Source organism: Chiloscyllium plagiosum, unplaced genomic scaffold, assembly GCF_037043375.1.
Source record: "Chiloscyllium plagiosum isolate Xiang-an unplaced genomic scaffold, Cpla_swu_hap1 HiC_scaffold_12, whole genome shotgun sequence".
In the NCBI taxonomy this organism is placed as follows: Eukaryota; Metazoa; Chordata; class Chondrichthyes; order Orectolobiformes; family Hemiscylliidae; genus Chiloscyllium; species Chiloscyllium plagiosum.
The window spans coordinates 46,761,141-46,783,079 of record NW_028270150.1 but is presented as its reverse complement, the minus strand read 5'-3'; the positions used below and the strand labels follow the sequence as shown (position 1 = coordinate 46,783,079).

Below are 21,939 nucleotides of genomic sequence, written 5' to 3'. Positions count from 1 at the left end.
GCTGCAACATGACCTCCCAACTCCTGTACTCAATAGTCTGACCAATAAAGGAAAGCATACCAAACATCATCTTCACTATCCTACCTACCTGTGACTCCACTTTCAAGGATTGATGGACAATTATTTTTGGGGTGTTATTTGTATCCTCAACAGTGAAAACAGCTGCAAAGTACTATTCAATTCCTCTGTCACTTCCATATTTGCTATTAATACAGCTCAGCTTCTTACTGTTGAGGACCAAAACTCTCTTTAGTTTCTCTTTTTGCCTTTTAATTAACTATAGACACTTCTGCTTCTTCTAGCTTATCTTCATACTTACATTTCTCCCTATATTTTTCTGTGTCATATATTCTGTCCATTCTTCTAAGCTACCACAAATTTCTGCAAAATTGGATGATTTGTCTTTTAATTGAATACGATCTTTAATTTCCTTAGCCACAGATTGTGTCCGTCCTCTGGACAAAATGTATCATTTCTGAGTACTTCTAAGGATTCCTCTAAATGTCTGCCAATTTAGCTCTACAAATCCATCACTTAAACCTAATTTTCCAGTTTACTTTAGCTCGCTCTATCCTTATAATTTCGTTTACTCAAGTTTCAAACACAAACGTTTGCAAACAAACTGAAAATGGAAATAACTGCTGAGAAGGTTGGAAATTTCTAGGTGTGGAAATGTTAAAATAAAGAACCCATAAGATACAAGTAGAATAATGTATCACATTGTCCTTTTTTTATTCATACTGTCCTGTATTTGCTGTTCTTACTTTAGAGAAACAACAAAATTAATTTATTTTTCTTGTAGATAAAACGTTGTGGTCCCATTTCATAGAATCTGAGATTCTCTACAGTGTAGAAACAGGCCAATTAGCCCAAAAAGTCCACACTGACCCTTCGAAGAGTAACCCACCCAGACCCATTCCCCTACCCTATTACTCTACATTTACCCAGACTAATGTACCTAACTCTCACATCCCTGCATATTATAGGCAATTTAGCATGACCAGTTCACCTAACCTGCACCTTTTTGGATTGTGGGAGGAAACTAGAGCACCCAGTGGAAAGCCACACAGACAAGGGGAGAACATGCAAACACCACACAGACAGTTACCTGAGGATGGAATCAAATCTGGGTCCCTGCTGCTGTGAGGCAGCAGTGTTAACCACTGACCACTATGCATTTGCACTTGCCCAATGGATTTTGAAATTATCTTCAGTTGCTGGATAACTTGCAAAAGACTGGAAGCTGATTGAATTTGAAGATTCTTTATTTATCTGGTGTTTTCTGTTTTGATTTCAGGAGGTAGTACTGGAACATCACCAACAACTTCTAGCCCAGGAACTCCATCCCCTTCAGCATCTTCCCATCTACTGTCTCCATCCTGCTCCCCGCCTACTTTCCACCTGGCCCCCAACACTTTTAATGTTGGCTGCAGGGAAAGTCAATTCTGCAATCTCAACCTCTCTGAATATCCAGCCTGTGCCCGAGGCAACATGGCTACCCTGCAGAGTTATCCAGCTCTAGCTGAGGGCGGATATAATCGACTACAAGGTCCCAGTGCTTCTTCTCAACCACCGTCAGAAACATTTGTTCCACAGAAGACATCTTCACTAATCTCTGCAGTACCCACCCCTTCTTCTCTGCAAGGCAACAACAAGATGGATGCTTACAGCAGTCAACTCCCACCATTTACTGCTTCCCAGTTTCAGTACGTCATGCAAACAGGAAGTCCTAATTCTAACACCTCTTCATCTCACATGTTTAGTGGTAGTCATGTCCAACAGAGTTCCTACAATGCCTTCTCATTACACAACCCATATAACCTTTATGGTTACAACTTCTCTGCCTCCCCCAGACTGGCAGCCGGCCCTGAGAAACTTAATGCCTCCCAAAGCACTTTACTCTGCTCCTCTTCTCCCAATGGGGCCTTCAGCGAGAGACAGTTCTTGTCCACGGGAATGGATGGGATGCATGTGATTGGCTCCACTCCTTCCCAGCAGCCTCAGAATACTTGTGACACCAGACAATATGGGACTGTCCCAGGGAATTCTTCTCAAATGTCAGTGCATATGGTATAAAAAGAATATTTAACAAAAAGTCTTTACCTGAGTTTGTCCATACACACGTAGCACTATGCACTAGTGGTTGATGTCAATACTAGCAGCAGTAAAATTATGTCTCCAAAGTGTATTAATATTAATCTTCCCAATTTCAGTTAAAATCCTACAAGGACCCAGAACAGAATGGTCTTTGAAACTGTAATGATATTGGGAGAAACAAGCCCTAAGTAAAACTATATTGAACACAGAAAATGTAAATGTAATTGGGTATCTATCATTGTCTAGAATGTGATATATTTACCCTGTTACACAACATACAGAACAAATACAGAATTCTGCTTCAAAAGCAGCATGATTTCCCAAAATTGGACAAATGCCTGTCCCTTGCAGCAACACGTGTGATTTGCACTGAAATATATTGAAATATATTCTGACAAAGTATATTGTCTAATTTTGAGGAAAAACTGGTTATCTTTCTCAATACTAATAAGTATTATGTCTCATTTAGGATCCTTCCTGTATTCCATATTGTTGTGTTCAGAGCTGTCCAATCAGGAAGTTGTACTGTAGCATTTCAAAAATGGCCCATTCCGATGTCACTTTGGTGTTTGGCCCTTAAAAGAAGATCATTGTTTAAGTTTCTAAGAAACAAGCTCATTTGTCTTTATATTTTCCTTTTCTTTTGCAATTTTGCAAAACTGTAATATTGACAATTTCAATAACTGACTCAAACAACATGTAGAAAACACAGTGTATGTATTTGAATTCAATGTGAAGAAAATGCGAACATTTCTAATCAATGCTGGAAAAGCTATTAATAGTGAAACATGATTACTTCTAAACTGCTTGTTTTAATCAACAGTGCACTCATCAAAATGGAGGATAATGTTGTGCAAAGAGCAAAAGTTTTTAATGAACCCAATTAGATAATAAGTCTCTAAGGTTGTCCCATTGGGCTCCTTAATTTGGGTGGGCCATATTAACTAGCAGAAAGGCACACAAAATTTACTCAATCTCTGACTCTTAGGAATCATAGCTTCACCAAAAGAAGAATAAACACTTACTAAGATGGTCACAGAACTTGGTGAACTACCTGCAAAGAAACTCTTGATTCTTTTGTGCTAAGTGTTTGGATCTGCTAATCTAATAACAAGAACTTTTTCCAGTTCAAATAATTGTGCTTGTAAAGAAGCAACCTCCTGTAAACGGATCTGTACATGAAATTAAAAAAAAAGTGGGGAATGAAACCATGCTTCTGAAAGTGTTCCTTTTAAACAAACACTCCCACTACAGTTGTGCTTACATATTGTGTGGCGCCAGGCAAAATGTATGGTAATGCATTTGCATGGAAAACAGACGAAGTTCAAGACGTTCTTTATCATAGCTCCACTGCCAGAGAACAGACATGATCAAAAACTGTGGTGGCCAGGCAATGTTATGCTTGGAGTGAAAGAGATTGAAACAATGACATATCTGGAGACTAAAGTCCAGCTAAACATCTCACACCAATGTCATTAGGATCGTCCCAGTCAGCTGTATCAGCTTTCCTTCATATTTAACTTGTACTCTTTCACTCAAAATTAGAATTAAAGTTCAAAAGTCAGACTTATTAAGCATTTCTGCTGATTGCCAGTGAACCTGGGCTCTTTTCTAAAACTCTTTATGCCTTTAGGTCTTATTTTTAAGCCATTAGTGAGCTCAGGTGTAGATGCATCTAGAACATTATCAATTACAGCCACACCAAACAAAAACTTCCAACATTCCTTTGGAATTTTCTGCAAAGATCCTTGGCAAGAAAATACCTTTTCCAGCATTTTGCATCAGTACTCTTTAATAATAGCAGTACACTAGCAATAGCTTCCTATATGCTACATTCAGTTGATCCTGACTGCAAATATTGTCTTTTCAACTCCCCATCCCCAGAAGATTTGTGAAGCTGTCTCTATCCACAAAAACAGCAAATGAATCAATTATAGGACTGCTTTAAAAACAATTATTTTTCATTTCTGGGAAGAACCAAACTGTTTTCTGGTGCTTCCTAAGTCTACCTGACCAATCTCAGTGGCCATATGAATAAAGTCCTATAATTTCTCAGAAAGGGACCTTTCTACCTGAAGAACATAATCAATTGTAGACTTGAGAAAAAGTTTGAAGTGCCTCAAAGCATAAAACTATACAACCCCAAACACTCAGGAAAGGTTTTAGCACAGCCAACTCCATGAGTATGTGACTGATCTTTCAGGGAGAAAGCTAACAGACTTGACAAAAAGTCCAGTAGTTTCCTAAATGAATAAGTAAATGCCTCATGAAAATAGCCTTTCTCTTGTGCAAACAATGATCCAATAATAGAAATTGCTAGAAAATCTCAGCCGATCTGGCAGCACCTGTGGAGAGAAATCAGAGTTAACGTTTCAGGTCCAGTAAACCTTCTTCAGATTTCTCTCCACAGATGCTGCCAGGCTTGCTGAGATTTTCCAGATATTTCTATTATTTTTTTCAGATTTCTAGAATCTACCCTTCTTCCGATTTTGCATAAATTCAAATAATATATAGTTTGATACATTTGAATTCCCTTTTACAAAGTAACAATTCTGTTTTTGCATACTTAGGACTAGAAACATTCTGTCACTTATTCGATAGGTCCGCAGTTTTCTAGTCCAGATTAGGCCTGTAACTATGAACGAGGTCAAGATTGCCATTTTCTGTATCATTTGTGCCCATGTACCAGGTGTCTGTAATTCATTGCTGATTTCAGACGAACATGACCTGCTGATCACATTACATAAGGGAAATAATTGAGCTTAGCAATATTCACCCAAAGGAACTTCATGAACTAAACTGTGCATCTCAATGGTGATGAACTAAAGACTATACTGAGTATGAAACTGTTTTATACATCAATATTTATGAGATTAAATAATGTATTAATATACTGGTGAAATCTGTGAATTGAATAGAATTATGATAGTGAGATCTCTAACTTAAATTATGTGTCGCAGTTGCGAGGTCAGTGGGCCCAAGGACTACTAATAGTATTCAGGAAGTTCTTTTGACTGAATGGTATGTGACACAGGAGAACTCTATAGACTAGGTAATATATTTGGTTGGGAAGAATAAGCTGAACCAGTCCTTTGCACACAGGGGTTGTGTGGAATGAAGAGTTTGTTGAATAACAAATCAAAATCCATATTTTGGGTGTACACACTAAATTTTAATGAAATTGTTTAACTGGGGAAAATTTCAATAGGCTAGTGAGCTCGTAAGGTTTCAAATTTCATGACTATATGTGAAAAACATAAATAAATAATTCAACATTTTTCATTGATGCCGATAAGCATTTTAACATTTTCATCCGTTATTTTTTCCTCTCCTTTCCTCACCATCACATTTTGCTATTTGCCCTCTGATTTCATTGGCTGAATCTTACCATACATTGGCAAAGTATCATTGTCTTTTTTGGAGGTTTCCCTGGGCAAAGCCTAATGAGTTTTTATATGCTATCATCCCAAATGTACCTCATTAACTACCAACTGCACCCCTTTTGTCTGATGCTTGGCAGATTGTATCATTTGTAGCCAGAAGAATATGCCACTGCCAGGATATCCCAGAATAGACTGGCATTCCTGGTGCTGATGCCATATTTACAAAAGTACCAACAGTCTTGAGATACCTAGTACAGTTTGTGACATTTGCCCTGGACTTGGCAGATAAAGGGAAATTGGTGTCCTGCTTTGCGGACAGGGACTTGGATAGGATGGTACAGGGAGATATCTAGTATTGTCAGGACCAGCAGTGGGGGGTGGGGGGCATGACACCAGACTCTGCCAGACAGTCCAAGATTGCTACCCAGGTTGCCAACTGAAAAAAGGTGCAGCAACATAAGAAAGCCAATGTCCCTCTCTTCACGGTTAGATCAAGTGCCATAAGCTTCTCTCTGCTATCTCACATTTAATCTCTACTACTGATCCACCAAGACTCATGGTCTATCACTCTCGCTGTTGCATCTTCCCAACTCTGTATCAACCCTGCCTTGCCCCAGACTACAAATCCTGCATAGCCTCTGTGCTGTCTACTCACTCACTGGGGAGACCACCACCTTTCCCCCTTGAGCACTGCCACTTTCATCTTATCAGTCTATCCCATTGCAGTGATAAGTGCAGGTGAGCTTCAGCATTAAAGTGCAGGAGCCTGGGTGAATCAGAATGTGACATGAGGGTGAGGAGGTATTAGCATGTGTTGTAGCCACTGTTCATGTAAGTGGTACATATAGCTGCTGCTCTGGAGAATGTTCTTCGATTTTGATGCAAGTCTCCAAGACTGAGGTCTGGAAGAGCAATTGGCAAACTCCAATCACTAGGTACTTGCTGTGACTTTCATACCAAGAATCCCAGAAACAGATAGTTTCTATCTGACCCATGGTGTGGCAGGAGCCTGCATATTAATGAGGTAGAGGTCAGGAAGAATAAAGACTATTGCTCACTCTCAAACTCATCAACACCTCATTAACAATCTTGTCTTGACACTGTTTATGAAAACAAGACTTGTGGCTCCCGATGTTGAGAAAGGACTTGCTGCACGTCTCACATGATTTTCCCACATTTCTCACCTTAGCCCACGTCATTTGGTGTCTTGTCAGATTCTGCCCACTGTTTCTACAATTAGCCATTTTAATATGGTGATAAATAGAGGTCTAAGTATCTCTACACCCAACTCTATTGTACAACTATGTTTGGCAGCTCTCTAATGTGGTGTGAGAATATCATTTGCTGCCCTGGAACAAAACCAACTTGAAATCTAGGATTGCTCTGAATTTTGGATTCTCACTGAAAAGAAACTGCCCCAGCATTGGAGTACTCATATCTTGCTCAAGTTTCACTCAGCAACTTATCCCAGCCTAATGCTTACATAAGCTTAGAAATCAGTTAAGTTGGTCCAATGTCAGAATCTAAAGTTAATTTATACCAACTTTTTTTGATACAAATATAACTGAAAATGTTATTCAGGCTGAGATTTTGCTTTGTTCATCTTATTTTCTTATACACTTTATTCTTATTTCTGTGACTAGATGCCTCTGGTATTATTGCTGAACTGTCAATCTAGAGATTCAGGTAATGTTCAGGGGATCTGGGTTCAATTCCCATCACTGTATTTTGAATTTGAATTCAACATATTTGGAATTAAGAGTCTAATGTTGACCACAAATCCATTGGTGATTGTTGGAAAAACCCATCTGGTTCACTAATGTCCTTTAGGGAAGGAAACTGCCATTCTTATCTAGCCTGGCCTACATGTGGCTCCAGACCCTTAGCAATGTGGTTGAATTTTAACTGTCCTTTGGGCAATTTGAGATGAACAATAAATGCTAGCCTAGCCAGAGACACCTTATCCTCTGAAAAAAGACAAAAAAAAATAACAACATTCATTATGTAACCACAACTCAGAACAAAGCATGAAACAAACTTTAACTATGTCTACTCAAATTTGAAATTTTGCTAGTTCTGGATATTCAATTAAATTTAATAGAAACATATTCAAATATATCTTTTTAAATACTGAGGGACTCAAACACCAATATTTCTAAATACTGGACACCAAGTGAAGATTCATTGTACTGCTTGTATCTACTCACTAATGCTACTGGGGTAAGATTCTGGGTAGGAGAAAGTGAGGTCTGCAGATGCTGGAGATCAGAGCTGAAAATGTGTTGCTGGAGAAGCGCAGCAGGTCAGGCAGCATCCAGGGAACAGGAGAATCGACGTTTCGGGCATAAGCCCTTCTTCAGGGCTTATGCCCGAATCTCTATGCTGAAGAAGGGCTTATGCCCGAAACGTCGATTCTCCTGTTCGCTGGATGCTGCCTGACCTGCTGCGCTTCTCCAGCAACACATTTTCAGCTAAGATTCTGGGTAAAAGCTTTGTTACACATTTCAGAATTGTTTAACAATTACTTATTATATTACTTCTGAAACATTCAAAAACAACCAGAAGTCTTTTTAAAATTATTTTTAGTAATACTTGGAACCAACAATTGTGACTCTGAACTGCAGAGGTAAGCAAGATACCTGAATCAAACAGTTAATAAGTTATTGCCATTCTGTCTGGGAAATGTATCTTCGTGTAAACACCAATTAGCAGTTTAACTCCAACAAGTTCTGTATCAGCTGCAACATGAAACTCATTGTAGCAATTTGTCTTTCATATTTGAATATCGAAAATAATATGTTAAAATAACATCAATAATAATTGTTGGCTATCATAAAGGGAAGAATGACACAATTTAGAATCTCACTGCTGATGTTGGAACTATACCTAGGACATTTATGATCTAGATACAAAGAAAACATCACTTCAATGTGGTGCCTTTTGCTTCCATATTGAAAGGAAATACTGTTCAAGAAAGTCCCCACCCAACCCCCTTCACAATTCTTATGTGAAGTATAAGAACAGGAAACCATCAGGAAACAAAAAAGGAACACAAAAAAACCCAATAAGGAACACATACAGCCTTTCTTTCAATTGGTCATCCTTGAAGCAGGATGTGAAATGAAACAACAAGTTTGAAGAGAATGAAGTATTGGCACGTTACTTCCTGTGGTTGATACATGCAATCTGGCCCCATTGGACATGAAATATGATTGTAGCCATTCTAATATGTATATTACAATCAAGTTTATTAAGGGAAAAATGGAAATCATATCAATTGTAAAGTTTCACAGGAGTTAACATTGTCAACCTTAGACAATAAAATTAGATGTGAGAACAAATAACATTAAATGAACCTCTTTATTTCATGTATTGCTCATAAAAACTTATATTCATATCCTTACTGTAAATCAGCAATGTAGATAATAAAACACACCAATCAGGCATATGTAAAACTGCAATGAAAATGATTGTCTATGGAGGAGAGATATATTTCAATAAATTTCAAAATGCTTACTGTGGTTGTGAGTCTATTCTATAAATGCTTTGCTTTTCATTCTTTACACACATATATCACTGTCCGTATGTGCCATGTATTTGGGTGCCCATGCTACATCTCTCCCAGACCTTAATGTTTCCAATTTCCTTCTTGGGTGCAGTAAATCACAAGAAAAATCTTCATTTCATCATTTGGAGTCCCCTAAAGTTGTGCACATTTTATATATTGCAATAAATCAAACACAAAAAAGAGTTTAAATCTGTTGCAGATGCAATACCAAAAATGTCACATTTCTATAAGTGGCCCAGATGTGGTAAGGATGAGCACACTGTCCCTTGTGCGATTTGGTTTGATCTTTGCATAAAGCAAATCCGTTTCTGTTGAATTGGAAGTTAGATCTGAATCATTCTAGTTGCTGGCCATCCAATAACACAAGGCAGAACTTAATTTAGCCTATTCTGATTCCTGGCTTTGATTTGTGAGTTTAATCTGGTTCAAATCAATGGTACTTCCAAAATTCATATTTTTTTGAATCTCTGACCAGATATGGGCTCAATTTAATGTACAGTATAGATTGTATACTCATCAGTTGAGTAATGTTCAGATATGATGTACAGAGCTAATTTATTTCTAAAAGGCTAATACAGTCATTTTCTTATTCAAAATTTGTTACTTTCCGTCATTACTCTAATCAATAATACATGTTCAATTTCTCATTAATTGCCCACAAAAGGTAAGCAAAACTTAATTTTTGTTGAATCTGGTTTGAGACCAAATACAGAAACATTGGAACGTAAAAATCAAGAGCAGAAGTAGGTTTTTTAGACCCTTGAGCTTGTTCCACATTTTGATGAAGTCATAGCTCATCTGTTAGTGTTTTGAATTTAGCATTGCCAACAACCCAGGTAATATTTGATCCCTTTGTCCATCAAGAATCTACCTATTTTCACTTTAAAAATAGCATCAACCTCACCTCCACAATTTTCTGATGCAGGGATGCCTGAAGTTGTATAAATCTCAGGGACAAAAAAAATTCTCATCTCTGTCTTAAAAGGGTGCCCCTTATTTTTAAAACAGTGGCTCCTTGTCCTGGACTCAGCCTCAAGAGAAAATAGAAAATTAAGGGCCATCTTGTCAAAACTGTTAAGGATTTTGCATACTCCAAACACGTCACCCCTCACATTTCTAATTGCCAGCACTAATAAGCCTAACCTGTCTAAACCTTCTTCAAACGTCAACCTGCTCATTCAAGGTCTCAATCTAATAAACCTTTTCTCAATTGCTTCCAATGTACTTACATCCATTTCAAAATAGGGAGACCAAAACTGCTCACAATATATGAGTTATGGTTTCACCAATCCAATGTCCTGTATAGGTGAGGCACAACATCCTTACTTCTAAGTTTTATTCCCCCCATAATAAAAGAAAACATTCCAACAGCTTTCTTAATCATTGGCTGTGACTGCATATAAACCTTTCGTGATTTGTCTTTGAGCACCTATATCCTTTTGTACCTTGGAATTCTGCAGTTGTTTTCCATTTAAGCAATATTCTACATTTCTGTTCTACCTGCCAAAGCAAACTATACATTTTCCACATTATGCACCATCTGCCAGATTTTTCCTCCACTCATTTCGAGATATCAAACAAGGTCCTTAAATGCCTTTAATTTGGGTTTGAAATCTAATCTTTACTTGAGTTAGATCTCGCATAAAACCTTTAATTATAATCAAACATTGATAGATTACAACTAAGTCTTTATTGGGCAGTATTTTACAGTTTTCAACTATTGCATAGAGTCAGATATCTGAGATTCAAATTATTTCAAATTCCTAAACTGTATTATTTTCTTCCTTATTTACAAGATGAAAAGTAACATTTATGTTGTGAGTAACATTTGTCAATCACAGAATTAGTCATCCTCTCCAAATCTCACCTCACCTTTTTAAGAGAATCAGTTATAGTTGTTGAGAATGTTTCATGGAAGCAGTCTCTACTAAAACTGAAAATGCAATGTTGTGCAATTCTGTCCATTAAATAATCAATAACTTCAAAACTAAGTCTAGACATCAATCTAGTTTGTGACGGATAATAATAAGAGGTATTGAAATTGTTAGTGACTGAATGTACTCATAACAAATAATGAAGCTTTCAGTAAATCTTCAGTAAGTAGGGCAAAATACAAATATTCAAGGATGGAACATATACTCGACCTCTGTCCAATGTGAGCAATGGTGAGTAAATTGATAGAATCGCAAAGGATGGGCAGAAAGGTTCCCTTTCCCAATCAAGTGTTGAGTGGCAAGCTGAGATTTTTATCAGTGAGAGGCCTATTTGCATGCAGTTGAACACTTTAACATCTCACTATTACCTAATCTCACCTCATTTATTTGCAGTATCCTATCCTCCTACTTGTCAGGTAGAAACTAGACAGTAACAATTCCTGTTGTCAAAGTCAGAGCAGTTACCTGCCGATTCCAGCTTGCCACATGCGCCTCCAGACTGCCCGCTTGGACATCTGGCACCAACATCTCAGGGCACACGTCATGATCAGTAACCACACTCACCTCACATTTACAGACATTGCCATCTGACATGTAGCAGCCTCTCCACATCTTCATGGCACATCACAGATGTACCCTTTTGCATTCCAATGCAGCACTGGCACCTTTCATTGTATTGCTGTTGTAAAGACACTTTGCAGACAGGGCCAGGCACCATCTCATGGACTGAACCAAGGAACATTTCAGATCTGTTCACTTACTCTCTCAGCACTTCATCATTTTTTCCCTTACTGGATATGTACAGATCCCTTCCTGGCCTTCCCTTTTTGTGCTTTGCCCTCTTAGCTGCAGTTAAAGGCTCACAACACTTCTGTTTTTCTGTGCTGCCTAGCAGAGACACAAAGTCAGGCAGCTTGTCATAATTGTGAGCAGTCAACAGGTAATATTGCTGGACATGTTGCAGTATACCTTTGTGTTAAGTCAATCTCATGCCTGCAGCATGTTCCAGCAGCCTGCATGCTCAACACAGTGCATCTGCCCTTCAACCAAATGGCCATGCCTCAAAGTCTAAGGAGGATACTCCTCAGTCAATCAAGTGGGGCTTCGGTCAGTCAGGAGATCCTGGTATAGGAAGTCAAAGACATCATGGGTCCACAGTTTAAGGGCTTTGGCAGGATTTGTTGGCTTTTGATGTTTGAAGGCTTTTCAGTCTGTGATGGCCCCACATTGAATAATGAAAAGATGCTGGTCTACATTGGGCATTGAGGAAACATAACACAGATTGTAAGCTCTTGACTGGATGCATGACTGAGTTTCAAAGTTGTACCAGTGTCAGGGTCCCTGGCTTAGTCCAGCACTAGTGAGAGCGTGTGCCTATGGCAAGTTGGCAAATAGGAGAAGCAAGGCACGATGAAGGCGTGGTGCAAAGTTAATGCATGAATTTAGGATGATAGACCAAGAAAGCCCAGAAATCCCTGTAGAGAGAAATTCTCCATGAAACTCCAATAAGTTATACTTCGCCAATTTCTGGTGAGATTCAGCCCATAACCTCAATCCATATTTGCTCCTCAGTTAGTACATCTCATTCAAAGTATCAATTAGGTATTATAAACTGTTTAACATTATTTATTTGTGAAAATTCCCGAAAACTGTCTTCTGATTGCTAAGCAACAGCCTTAGAAGGGACTGTGTGTCGGGTTTAGTTCTGATTTTCTTTATGATTGAAGTGATCATACAAATATTCATCTTTCGGAGGAGAAGAGAACATTGAAGAAGTGAAGAGATGAGGAAAAAGCACTGTCACAGTGACTCCATCTACAAGAATATAAAGATATAATGCATCTTGGGAATTTTCAGATTGGCTAGACTGGTTATTTTAGTGATTTGAACATTTTGAAATTAGTGAATGTCTGTTCTCATTATACAAAAGTTGAAAATATTCTCAAATAATATATGCACGTGCTAATCTATATTTCATTCCTTCATTGTTTATCCAGAAGCTATAAAGTAGTAATAACTATATGTTTGGTACACAACATGATTATTTTTCTAAGGCACCCATCATGGTCACCTTCAAATCTGAATTGAAGGTACAAGAATGGAAATGAATTTGGCCTATTTTTGAGCTAAAAATACTGGGACAGTGTGCCAAAAGCAAGAGGTCTGCAGCTCAGCTCAAACTGGGCTCAGACATAATCAGCAAGTTGTGTTTTTCTTTTTCTCATGGGATATGGGCATCACTCACAAGGCCACTATTTATTGTCCATTCTAATTAGCTCTTAAACCGAATGTCATACTGAAGTATTTCAGAGGGCAATTGAAAGTCAACCACATTGTTATGACCTGAAGTCACAGATAGGTAAGGATGGCACATTTCCTTTGGTATATGACAGATATAAACCAGATGTGTTTTCTGTGACAATTCACAATAATTTCATGGTAGATAATTTTAATCAACCTGCCCAGATATATTATGATATATGTCAGGGACTTGAACACAGGATTTCAATCTCTGATGCAGAGACACTACCACTGTGCCACAAGACACTATGGTTCCATGACAGGCATGCTGTAATAATAAACAATCAACCATAAAAAGTTAGGCACTTCAACTACAACTGAATAGTGCAGTCCAGGAAGGTGCCAGGTTTGATCAGTCTTAAAATGCAATGAAAAATCAAATGAACCACCGCTGCTGGAAATCGAAAACAGCAACAGAAATTGTTGGAAAATCTCAGCAGGTCTGGCAGCATCTGTGCAGAGAAATCAGAGTTAAAGTTTCAGGTCCAGTGACCCTTTTTTTTGCCTGAAGATTTTCCAGCAATTTCTGTTTTTGTTAAGTTTCAATGATCTTATGTGGACCAAGGTAATAAGAAAAATCTAATTGACTTACATGCCTCTGCTAGAAAGTAGCAAAGTCTGCAAAGATTGTTGGGCAGAAAACAATCCAACAGTCTATAAGGAAAGTATGCAGCTAAGTCGATAGCAGATGAAGATAGGATTCACTTAAGAGGATTTTTGAAAACTGCGAAGTAAAGCCATTTCCAAGCATGAGCCAGCTCTTTCACAAATAAAGATTTTGAACAACAAATGAGTTATTTGCCCCAGGACTGAAAGGGGTTATATCATTTGAAAATATTTTGTAGAATGCCAAAGAGAAAGGCTACTTACTATCCACTGTGTTAATTAATGACTGAATAAAATAGAAAAAAAAATCTGAATTGAAGGTACAAGAATGGAAATGAATTTGGCCTATTTTTGAGCTAGAAATACTGGGACAGTGTGCCAAAAGCAAGAGGTCTGCAGCTCAGCTCAAACTGGGCTCAGACATAATCAGCATATTGTTGTGGTTCCCATCTTGGCATCCACTGGCAGCTCCCCGAATCTATAAACATGGACTTGGGTCAACTCAATAGAATCCTTCAGGTGAGAACTGGGAATATGTTGAAAAGACAAAGTCCTGTGTGTATTATATCTAAGTGAGTGAACAATATTCATTCGACTGCATTGTCCTAGACATGATCTATTATGTCGAGAAGTTGATATGTAATTACTGTGACAAAGTTAGTATGTATGTGCACAACAGAAAATTTATCAGTATTCTTATGGTCATGTTATTTTGTGTATGTGTTTGGAAGAGAAAGTGTATATGTATAGAATTGAACTTAATGTGGGGATGGGAGTGTGTGTGTGTGTGTGATTAATTATGATCAGCATTATGGTGGTTGCAGTCAGCAGACCTGCCCCTTTGACCCATCATAAATGTGGAGTGCACACAGGCCATTGATCACTTTAGAAAATAGCTTAACAGGCCAGATGTGTTTCCTTCATTTCAGGTGATTTCAAGTAAGTGACAAGGTAAATTTAAGGTCAATGTTAAAAGCCACACATATTCTCAGAGGTCAGAGTAATTCACAAGTATTAATAACGTGGTTATCATTAATTGGCATCATTATCTAATTATTTATATATACTGGTTACTAATTTGGCTATGTAATTTTAGTGTTGGCAGTGTGGAATTTCGTTCAGCCCCTCCTGTCAACATGTACCCAAACAGAGGTCATGTTGTGATCACTTGATGGTGTATACTTATACTTAACCATGAAAGATAATGAGCTGTTTTATTCACGTGGAAACAAGCAATCCAAATTAATACTTAAATATCTACTTCTGTCTCTCTTGACGATACGAACACATATGTTACGCATTTGTTTTCTCAATTTTCTATTTGGTCACATTCCATCTTCAACCTACTAATTTAGCACAAAAAAATGCCACAAAATTGTCCACAGACACTGACTTAGGACATTTTATTTGAAGGAGGGAATGGCTAAACTTCCTCTTTTCACCACAAGAATATTTCCTTTCATTAAATAAGAAACATAGATAACAATGTACTCTGTAGCAAGAAATCTTTATTTCAAACGTCAACAAGGCTCATTGTAAAATGCTAGTGTTAAATTGTTAACAGAATTTTGATTTGCATCGGCTATTGTTTGGGAAACACCTCCAGAAACGATTCCAAATTCCTGCTGAGAAGGCGGAAGTTTTTGATTCATTAAACAGAGCAGTTTATGTTTCATTTACACTTACATTTTGTAAATCTTCTTTCTTCATTATATTACTTTCTAATCATGAAATGTTGATTCCCAAAGCAGAAGATGGCGCTGTTATTAAATAAGACTCCTGTGATGCACCTACACCTGCATATTAGCAGTCATTGACACCTCATGCCAGTAATTCAGCCTTTGGTGCATGTTCTATACAGTTGGATTCCCATTGGTTAGAGAATAAACCTCTTCAAATGTCTTAGAGTTACAAGGAAGTTTTCGTTCATCTTTCAACAACCAAAGTAGGGGTGATTGGACAAAAACAGTCAAAGAATTACCTATCTAACCAGAAAAATTAAATGATCACGTTGAGGCTGCTGCACTCCAGCCTGGAGAGCCTTGACCTGGGGCACCAATTTAAAACTGAGATGAGGGGAAGTTTTCACTCACATGGTTTGGAACTCCTTGCCACAGAGACTGTGGGGCAGAGTCCATGTGTATCTTTAAAGCTGAGACAGATTCTTGATCAATAGGGGAATCAAGTGTTCAGGGTAAAATGCTGGAAAGTGGACATGAGGAATGTCAGGTTAGCCATGATCGCATTGAATGGTGAAGCAGACTCTAGAGGCTGAACAGCTTACTCTCGTTCACACTTCTTATGCTCTAATGGAATTCTTGAGGCAAAGTTTGAAATATAGTAGTTTTCCATCAACCTCAATTCATGGATTATGTGCTGGTATGTCACTGAGCATTGACTTATTCACAGTAAAGTTTCAAAGTTTTGCAAGGATTGTGTTTAAAAGCATCACTCCAAAGTTTCACCTTCGCACATGATGCTCCACCTCATCTTGGGGTTGCTACAAGTGCAGATTAGAGTGGTGCTGCAAAAGCACAACACGTCAGGCAGGATCCGAGGAGCAGGAAAATCAACGTTTTGGGCAAAAGCCCTTCATCAGGAATGGCTTGATGAAGGGCTCTTGCCCGAAACATTGATTTTCCTGCTCCTCAGATGCTGCCTGACCTGCTGTGCTTTCCCAACATCACTCTAATCTTGATTCTAATCTCCAGCATCTACATTACTCACTTTCGCCTTGCTACAAATGCAGTCTTATAATAAATCTGAAAAATAGTTAGCCCATGTACAGTTGTCTGTGACTTTGATTCATCTCCTAAGATTATGAGAGAATGTGATGGGTATGTATTCTTCAGAAGCAACTTTTCTTTTTAGAACTCGATCATGACAGGAGACTCCTAGCAGCACAACGAAATGGCTTTCATGATGTTCTCAAAGCCCTTCTGAAGAGATTAAAACTCCCAGCAATTCATTTTTGTCCCTAATTGTGACTGACTAAAATGAAGAAGATTTTTTTCTGGAAGGCACCAATCACATCAAGAGACGTCACCATACACACAGAGAGGTGAAGGTGAGATGTTGAAGACAACACACAAACATCCAAACAGTTCATTGCCCAGTTATTCAAGTCCCAGATGCCCCACATGTGGCAAAGTCTGTAGATCACAGAGTGTCCCTACTAGCCATCTCAAACTATAACAAACTAGAGTGGAAGCAAGTCATCCTTCATCCCAGGGAATTGCAAAAGAAGAAGACCTTTCTTCATTTAGTAGTTTGCTATGATATGGGGTTTGTTGTTAACTTTGGCTTATGTTAACTCATTCATGAAAGTTATGAAAATGCACATTGCTATTCAAAGGGGGCTTAACTTAGTCCAGAATCTGTTCTCCTTTCATAAATGGTGTGAGAAAAAGCCTGAATTGTGAAGTTCATACAAGCAAAATTGAGAATGCTTTAGCCAAACCAGTCGAATTTTTAAACTGAACAAATTATGCACCTTTTTTAAAAAAAAGTCACTATGCACCATTTCACTCAATGTTTAATATATTGAACCTACTGGGATAGAGAAGGATCATCTTTACATACAATACAGCCCAGCACATGAACAGGCCCTTTGACCCACCAAGCCTGCATCGATTCCTGATTCTTATTTAAACCTGTTACTTATTGCCCATCCCACTGTTCACCTCATGTTCATGTGTCTATCAAGTTACTTAAACATTGCTAACATTTTTGCTTCCACCACCTCCACTGGCAGTGAGTTCCAAATGCCCACCACCCTCTGGGTGAAACATTTACCCTGCAGTGCTCCCTGAAACTTTCTCCCCTCTCACCTTGAACCTGTGCGCTCTTGCAGTTGACCTTTCCACCCTGGGAAAAAGCCTCTGACTATCCACCCTATCCAAGCCTCTCATAATTTTGTCAACCTCTATCAGGTCATCCCTCAGCATCCAGCTTTCCAGTGAAAACAATCTAAACGTATCCAACCTCTCCTCTTAACTAAACGTTTCAGACCAGGCAACATCCCAGTGAAACGTTTCTGCACCCTCTCCAAAGCATTCACGTCCTTCTGGTAGTGTATGACCAGAACTACATGCAATATTCCAAATGTGACCAAACTGAAATTTTATATAGCTGTAACATAATTTGCCAACTTTTATATTCAGTGCTCTGGCTGATGAAGGTAAGTGTGCTGTATGCCTTCTTGAACATCTTACCCACCTGTGTTGCCACTTTCAGGAATCTATGGAACTATATGCCCAGATCCCTCTGTATGTCAATGCACCTCAGAGTTCTGCCATTTAATGTATAGTTTACACCTGAATTTGATCTTCCAAAATGCATCACTTCACATTTGACCAGATTAAACTCCAACTGCCATTTTCTGTCCTAATCTGCAATCTATCTGTATCCCACTGGATCCTTTGACAATTCTCCTCACTATCTGCAATTTTGGTGTAATCTTCAAACTTACTAGTCAGTTACATTTACTTACTATCACTTACACTTTCATCCAGATCATTTATACATGCTACAAGCAACAAAGGCCTGAGCACTGATCCTTGTGGAACACCACTGATCTCTATACTGAAAAGCAGCCTTCTACCACTACTCTCTGTCTTCTGTGATCAAGCCAGTTTTGTATCTATCTAGCTAGCTTACCCTAGATCCCATGACACTCCACCTTCTGTATCAGCCTGCCATATGGTACCTTATCAAATGCCTTACTAAGGTCCATGTAGACAGCATCCACTGCTTTTCCCTCATCAATCATTCTTGTCACCTCCTGAAAAAACTCAGTCAAGTTGGTGAGACAAGACCCTCCCTGCACAAACCCATGCTGCCTATTACTAATAAGTCAAATGTGAATAAATCCTGTCTTTCAATATCTTCTCCAACAGCTTCCCCACCACTGACATCAGGCTCATCAGCCTGTAATTCCTTGGATTATCTCTGTTTCCTTCTTAAACAAAGGAACAACTTTACCTATTCTCCGATACTCTAGAACCTTGCCTGATGCAAAGGAGGATGCAAAGATATTTGTTAAGGCCCTTGCTATTTCCTCCCTTGCCTCCCACAGTATTTTTATGGAGGTGCTGGTGTTAGACTAGGGTGAACAAAGTCAGAAGTCACACAACATTAGATTATAGACCAACAATTGATTTGAGATCACAAGCTTTTGGAGCACTGCTCCTTCATCAGATGAAGACTTGGTGAACACCTTGTGTCATGTGACTTCCCTGCTCGAGAGTATTCACACCTTTCCCTAACGTCAACATCTCTCATGTGCCTCTCTTTGGTGAATACCAATGTAAAGTAATCATGGATCTCACCTATTTCCTCTGGATTCATACATAACCTCCCTCTTTTATCCTTGAGTGAGTCTATTCTTTCCCTAGCTCCCCTCTTGCTTCTAATATATGTATAAAATGCCTTAGGATACTCCCTAACCCTGCTGGCCAAAGACATTTCATGGCCCCTTTTAGCCCTTCCAACTCCCTGTTTGAGCTCCTTCCTACTTTCTCTATATTCTTCAAGGACTTCAACTATTTATAGTTGCATAAACCTTAGGTATGCTTCCTTTTTTATTGACTAAGCTGATAATTTCCACTGTCATCCAAGGTTCCCAAGTCCTACCATTCCTGTCCTTCATTTTCTATGCCTATCTTGCATTCTAATCAACTGGTCCTTAAAAGACTCCTACATGTCAGATATGGATTTATCCTCAAACAGTCACTCCCAATCCACATTTACTAATCCTTGCCTAATTTGGTTATGGGTTGGCCTTCCCCCAATTTAACACCTTCAAATGAGGTCCACTCTTGGCCTTATCCATAAATATCCGAAAACATACAGAATTATGGACACTGTTCCCAAAATGCTCCTCCATTGAAATTTTGATCACCTGGCCAGGCTTATTTCTCAATACCAGGTCTTGTACGGCTCCTTCCCTCATATCCACATATTGTTTCACAAAACCCTCCTGGACATACCTAATAAACTGTTCTCCATACAAACCTCTGGCACTAAGGGAGTCCCAGGTCAACATGGAAGAAGTTAAAAATCACCCATCACCACAACTCTGTTATTTTCACATCTTCCCAGAATCTGACGACATATCACTTCCTCTATCTCCCACTGGCAGCTGGGAGGTCTGTAGTATAATCCTAGCACTGGGATTGCAACTTTCCTATTCCTTTGCTCTACCCATAATCCTCACTGCAAGATCCCTACATGGTGTTCTTCTGCAACACAGGTGTGATGTGCTCCCTAACCAGTGATGCAAGTCCCCATCTCTTTCGCTTCTTCCTCTATCTCATTTTGAAAAAATGAAATCCCAGAACATTAAACTGTCAATCCTGTCCCTCCTTCAACTATGTCTCTGTGATAGCAACAACATCGTAATTGCATGTATTAATCCAGGCTCTAAATTCATCCGTCTTACCTGTTATACTTCTTGTTTTGAAGCAAATACAGTCCAAACTTCCAGTTCCACTGAGCTTGCAACCTCTCCCTGCCCGCTCTTCATCGTACCTATATTTAACTTAGACTCAAGTTAAATTAAATTCAATCTATCTACTGAGTTATTTCTATATTATCATTATGTAAAATTTCTTCTTTAATACACATCCCATTATTGTCCAATTACCAATATGTCTTACAAGAAAAGAAAAGAATTTAATATTGAAACAAGGTTGTAACCCTAGGTCACTTCAATCTCTGGATACAAGATTTAACAAACACTTTCCACCTGTTGAAGAAATGAATGTTGCGTTAAATTTATGATAGCACTGTCTGAACTGCAGATACAATACAGCAAGTATTTTAATTAAAAATCTTTAAAGGAATACATGTTTTCTGAAGAAATAAATCAAAGTTCTTAGAAGGAAATCTATAACCCCTTGAACCATCAGTTATGGACTCAAAAAGCAAAACTCTAAAATGTTCTCAACTCCTCAGCAATCTTTCCATTATATTGACCTAAGTTTTATACATTTTGTCCAACATAATTATTGAACATTAACAAAACTTTCTCCATCTTACCACCCACCTGCAACCATTTCTAGACTTTGGCATGCTCTATCAAGTTAATATTTAAGTATGAAGAGGGAGCGGGCTGTGTGACATAATGATTTTGTGAAGTGTTGCTTTACCTTTGGTGCCAGATTTCAAACATGTGTAATATGACACTTAGCCCAAAGGGTTGATAAGAACTGCAAAGATAAGGGTTTATAGATTTCCTTCTGAGAACTTTCTCAACCCTGATTCTCATGCGATGGGGTCTGTTTTACAGAAGCCTATTATTAGCCTAAATCTAATCTTAAATCTAACTTAATTGGATAGTCACAGGAATCAAAGCAGTTAGTTGGCTCAGTTTAATTATTGAATCATGCTAACTAGTAACTGGACACCAAATAACAAAGAATATTGAACTTATATTTTTTCTAAAAAAATGAGAACTGTAGCACAGGAAACAGTGAGAAAATAACGACAGTGGGACTGGGAGAGGGGCAGAGAGTGATATCGTTTGGAGGGTGCAAAGTTCATGAAGAGAGAGTGGGGCTCAGCTCCTTTTCTTTCAATTCTAAAATGGCAGGTTTGAAGAACAAAAACTGAAGAGTGACATTTCAGGAACATCATAAATTCATTGACTAGTGAGAAACTACAATTGGGGTTGTCTTTAGATACTAGTAAATTAGAAAAGCTTATTTATCTTTAAAGAAGTAGCTACTTGAATTTATGATTAGGAATAGAGAAGCAACATTTCTCAGGGCCAATAAAAATATAAGATAATATAATGAAATTAAATCAAAGTATAATAAAGCTAACACATAAAAGGACAGCTCAGTCACATGGGACATGTGTCCTGTAATATGTAGGAAGTCATGGAAACCACAGGTGAACATGGCAACCGCACGTGCAGGAACTGCTGCCAGATACAAAAACTTGAACCCCAGAGCTGAAGAGGAGACTGGAGTGACAGTGGCATATCTGCAAAACTGAAAACAATGTGGACAGCAAATTAGAGAGATGGTCACATTGCAGGCTAGGA

General features: G+C 38.4%; 1 protein-coding gene across 1 annotated transcript in view; it reads left to right on the top strand.

Moving 5' to 3' along the window:
- tbx15 (T-box transcription factor 15) overlaps nt 1–3,305 on the top strand; it is a 104,681-nt gene extending 101,376 nt beyond the window's left edge. Inside the window, exon 8 of the mRNA XM_043700961.2 lies at nt 1,298–3,305. Within this exon, the coding sequence (XP_043556896.2) occupies nt 1,298–2,076 (779 nt within the window). The 3' untranslated portion in view covers nt 2,077–3,305. The remainder of the gene's footprint in view (nt 1–1,297) is intronic.
- The last annotated feature ends 18,634 nt before the right edge of the window (nt 3,306–21,939 follow it).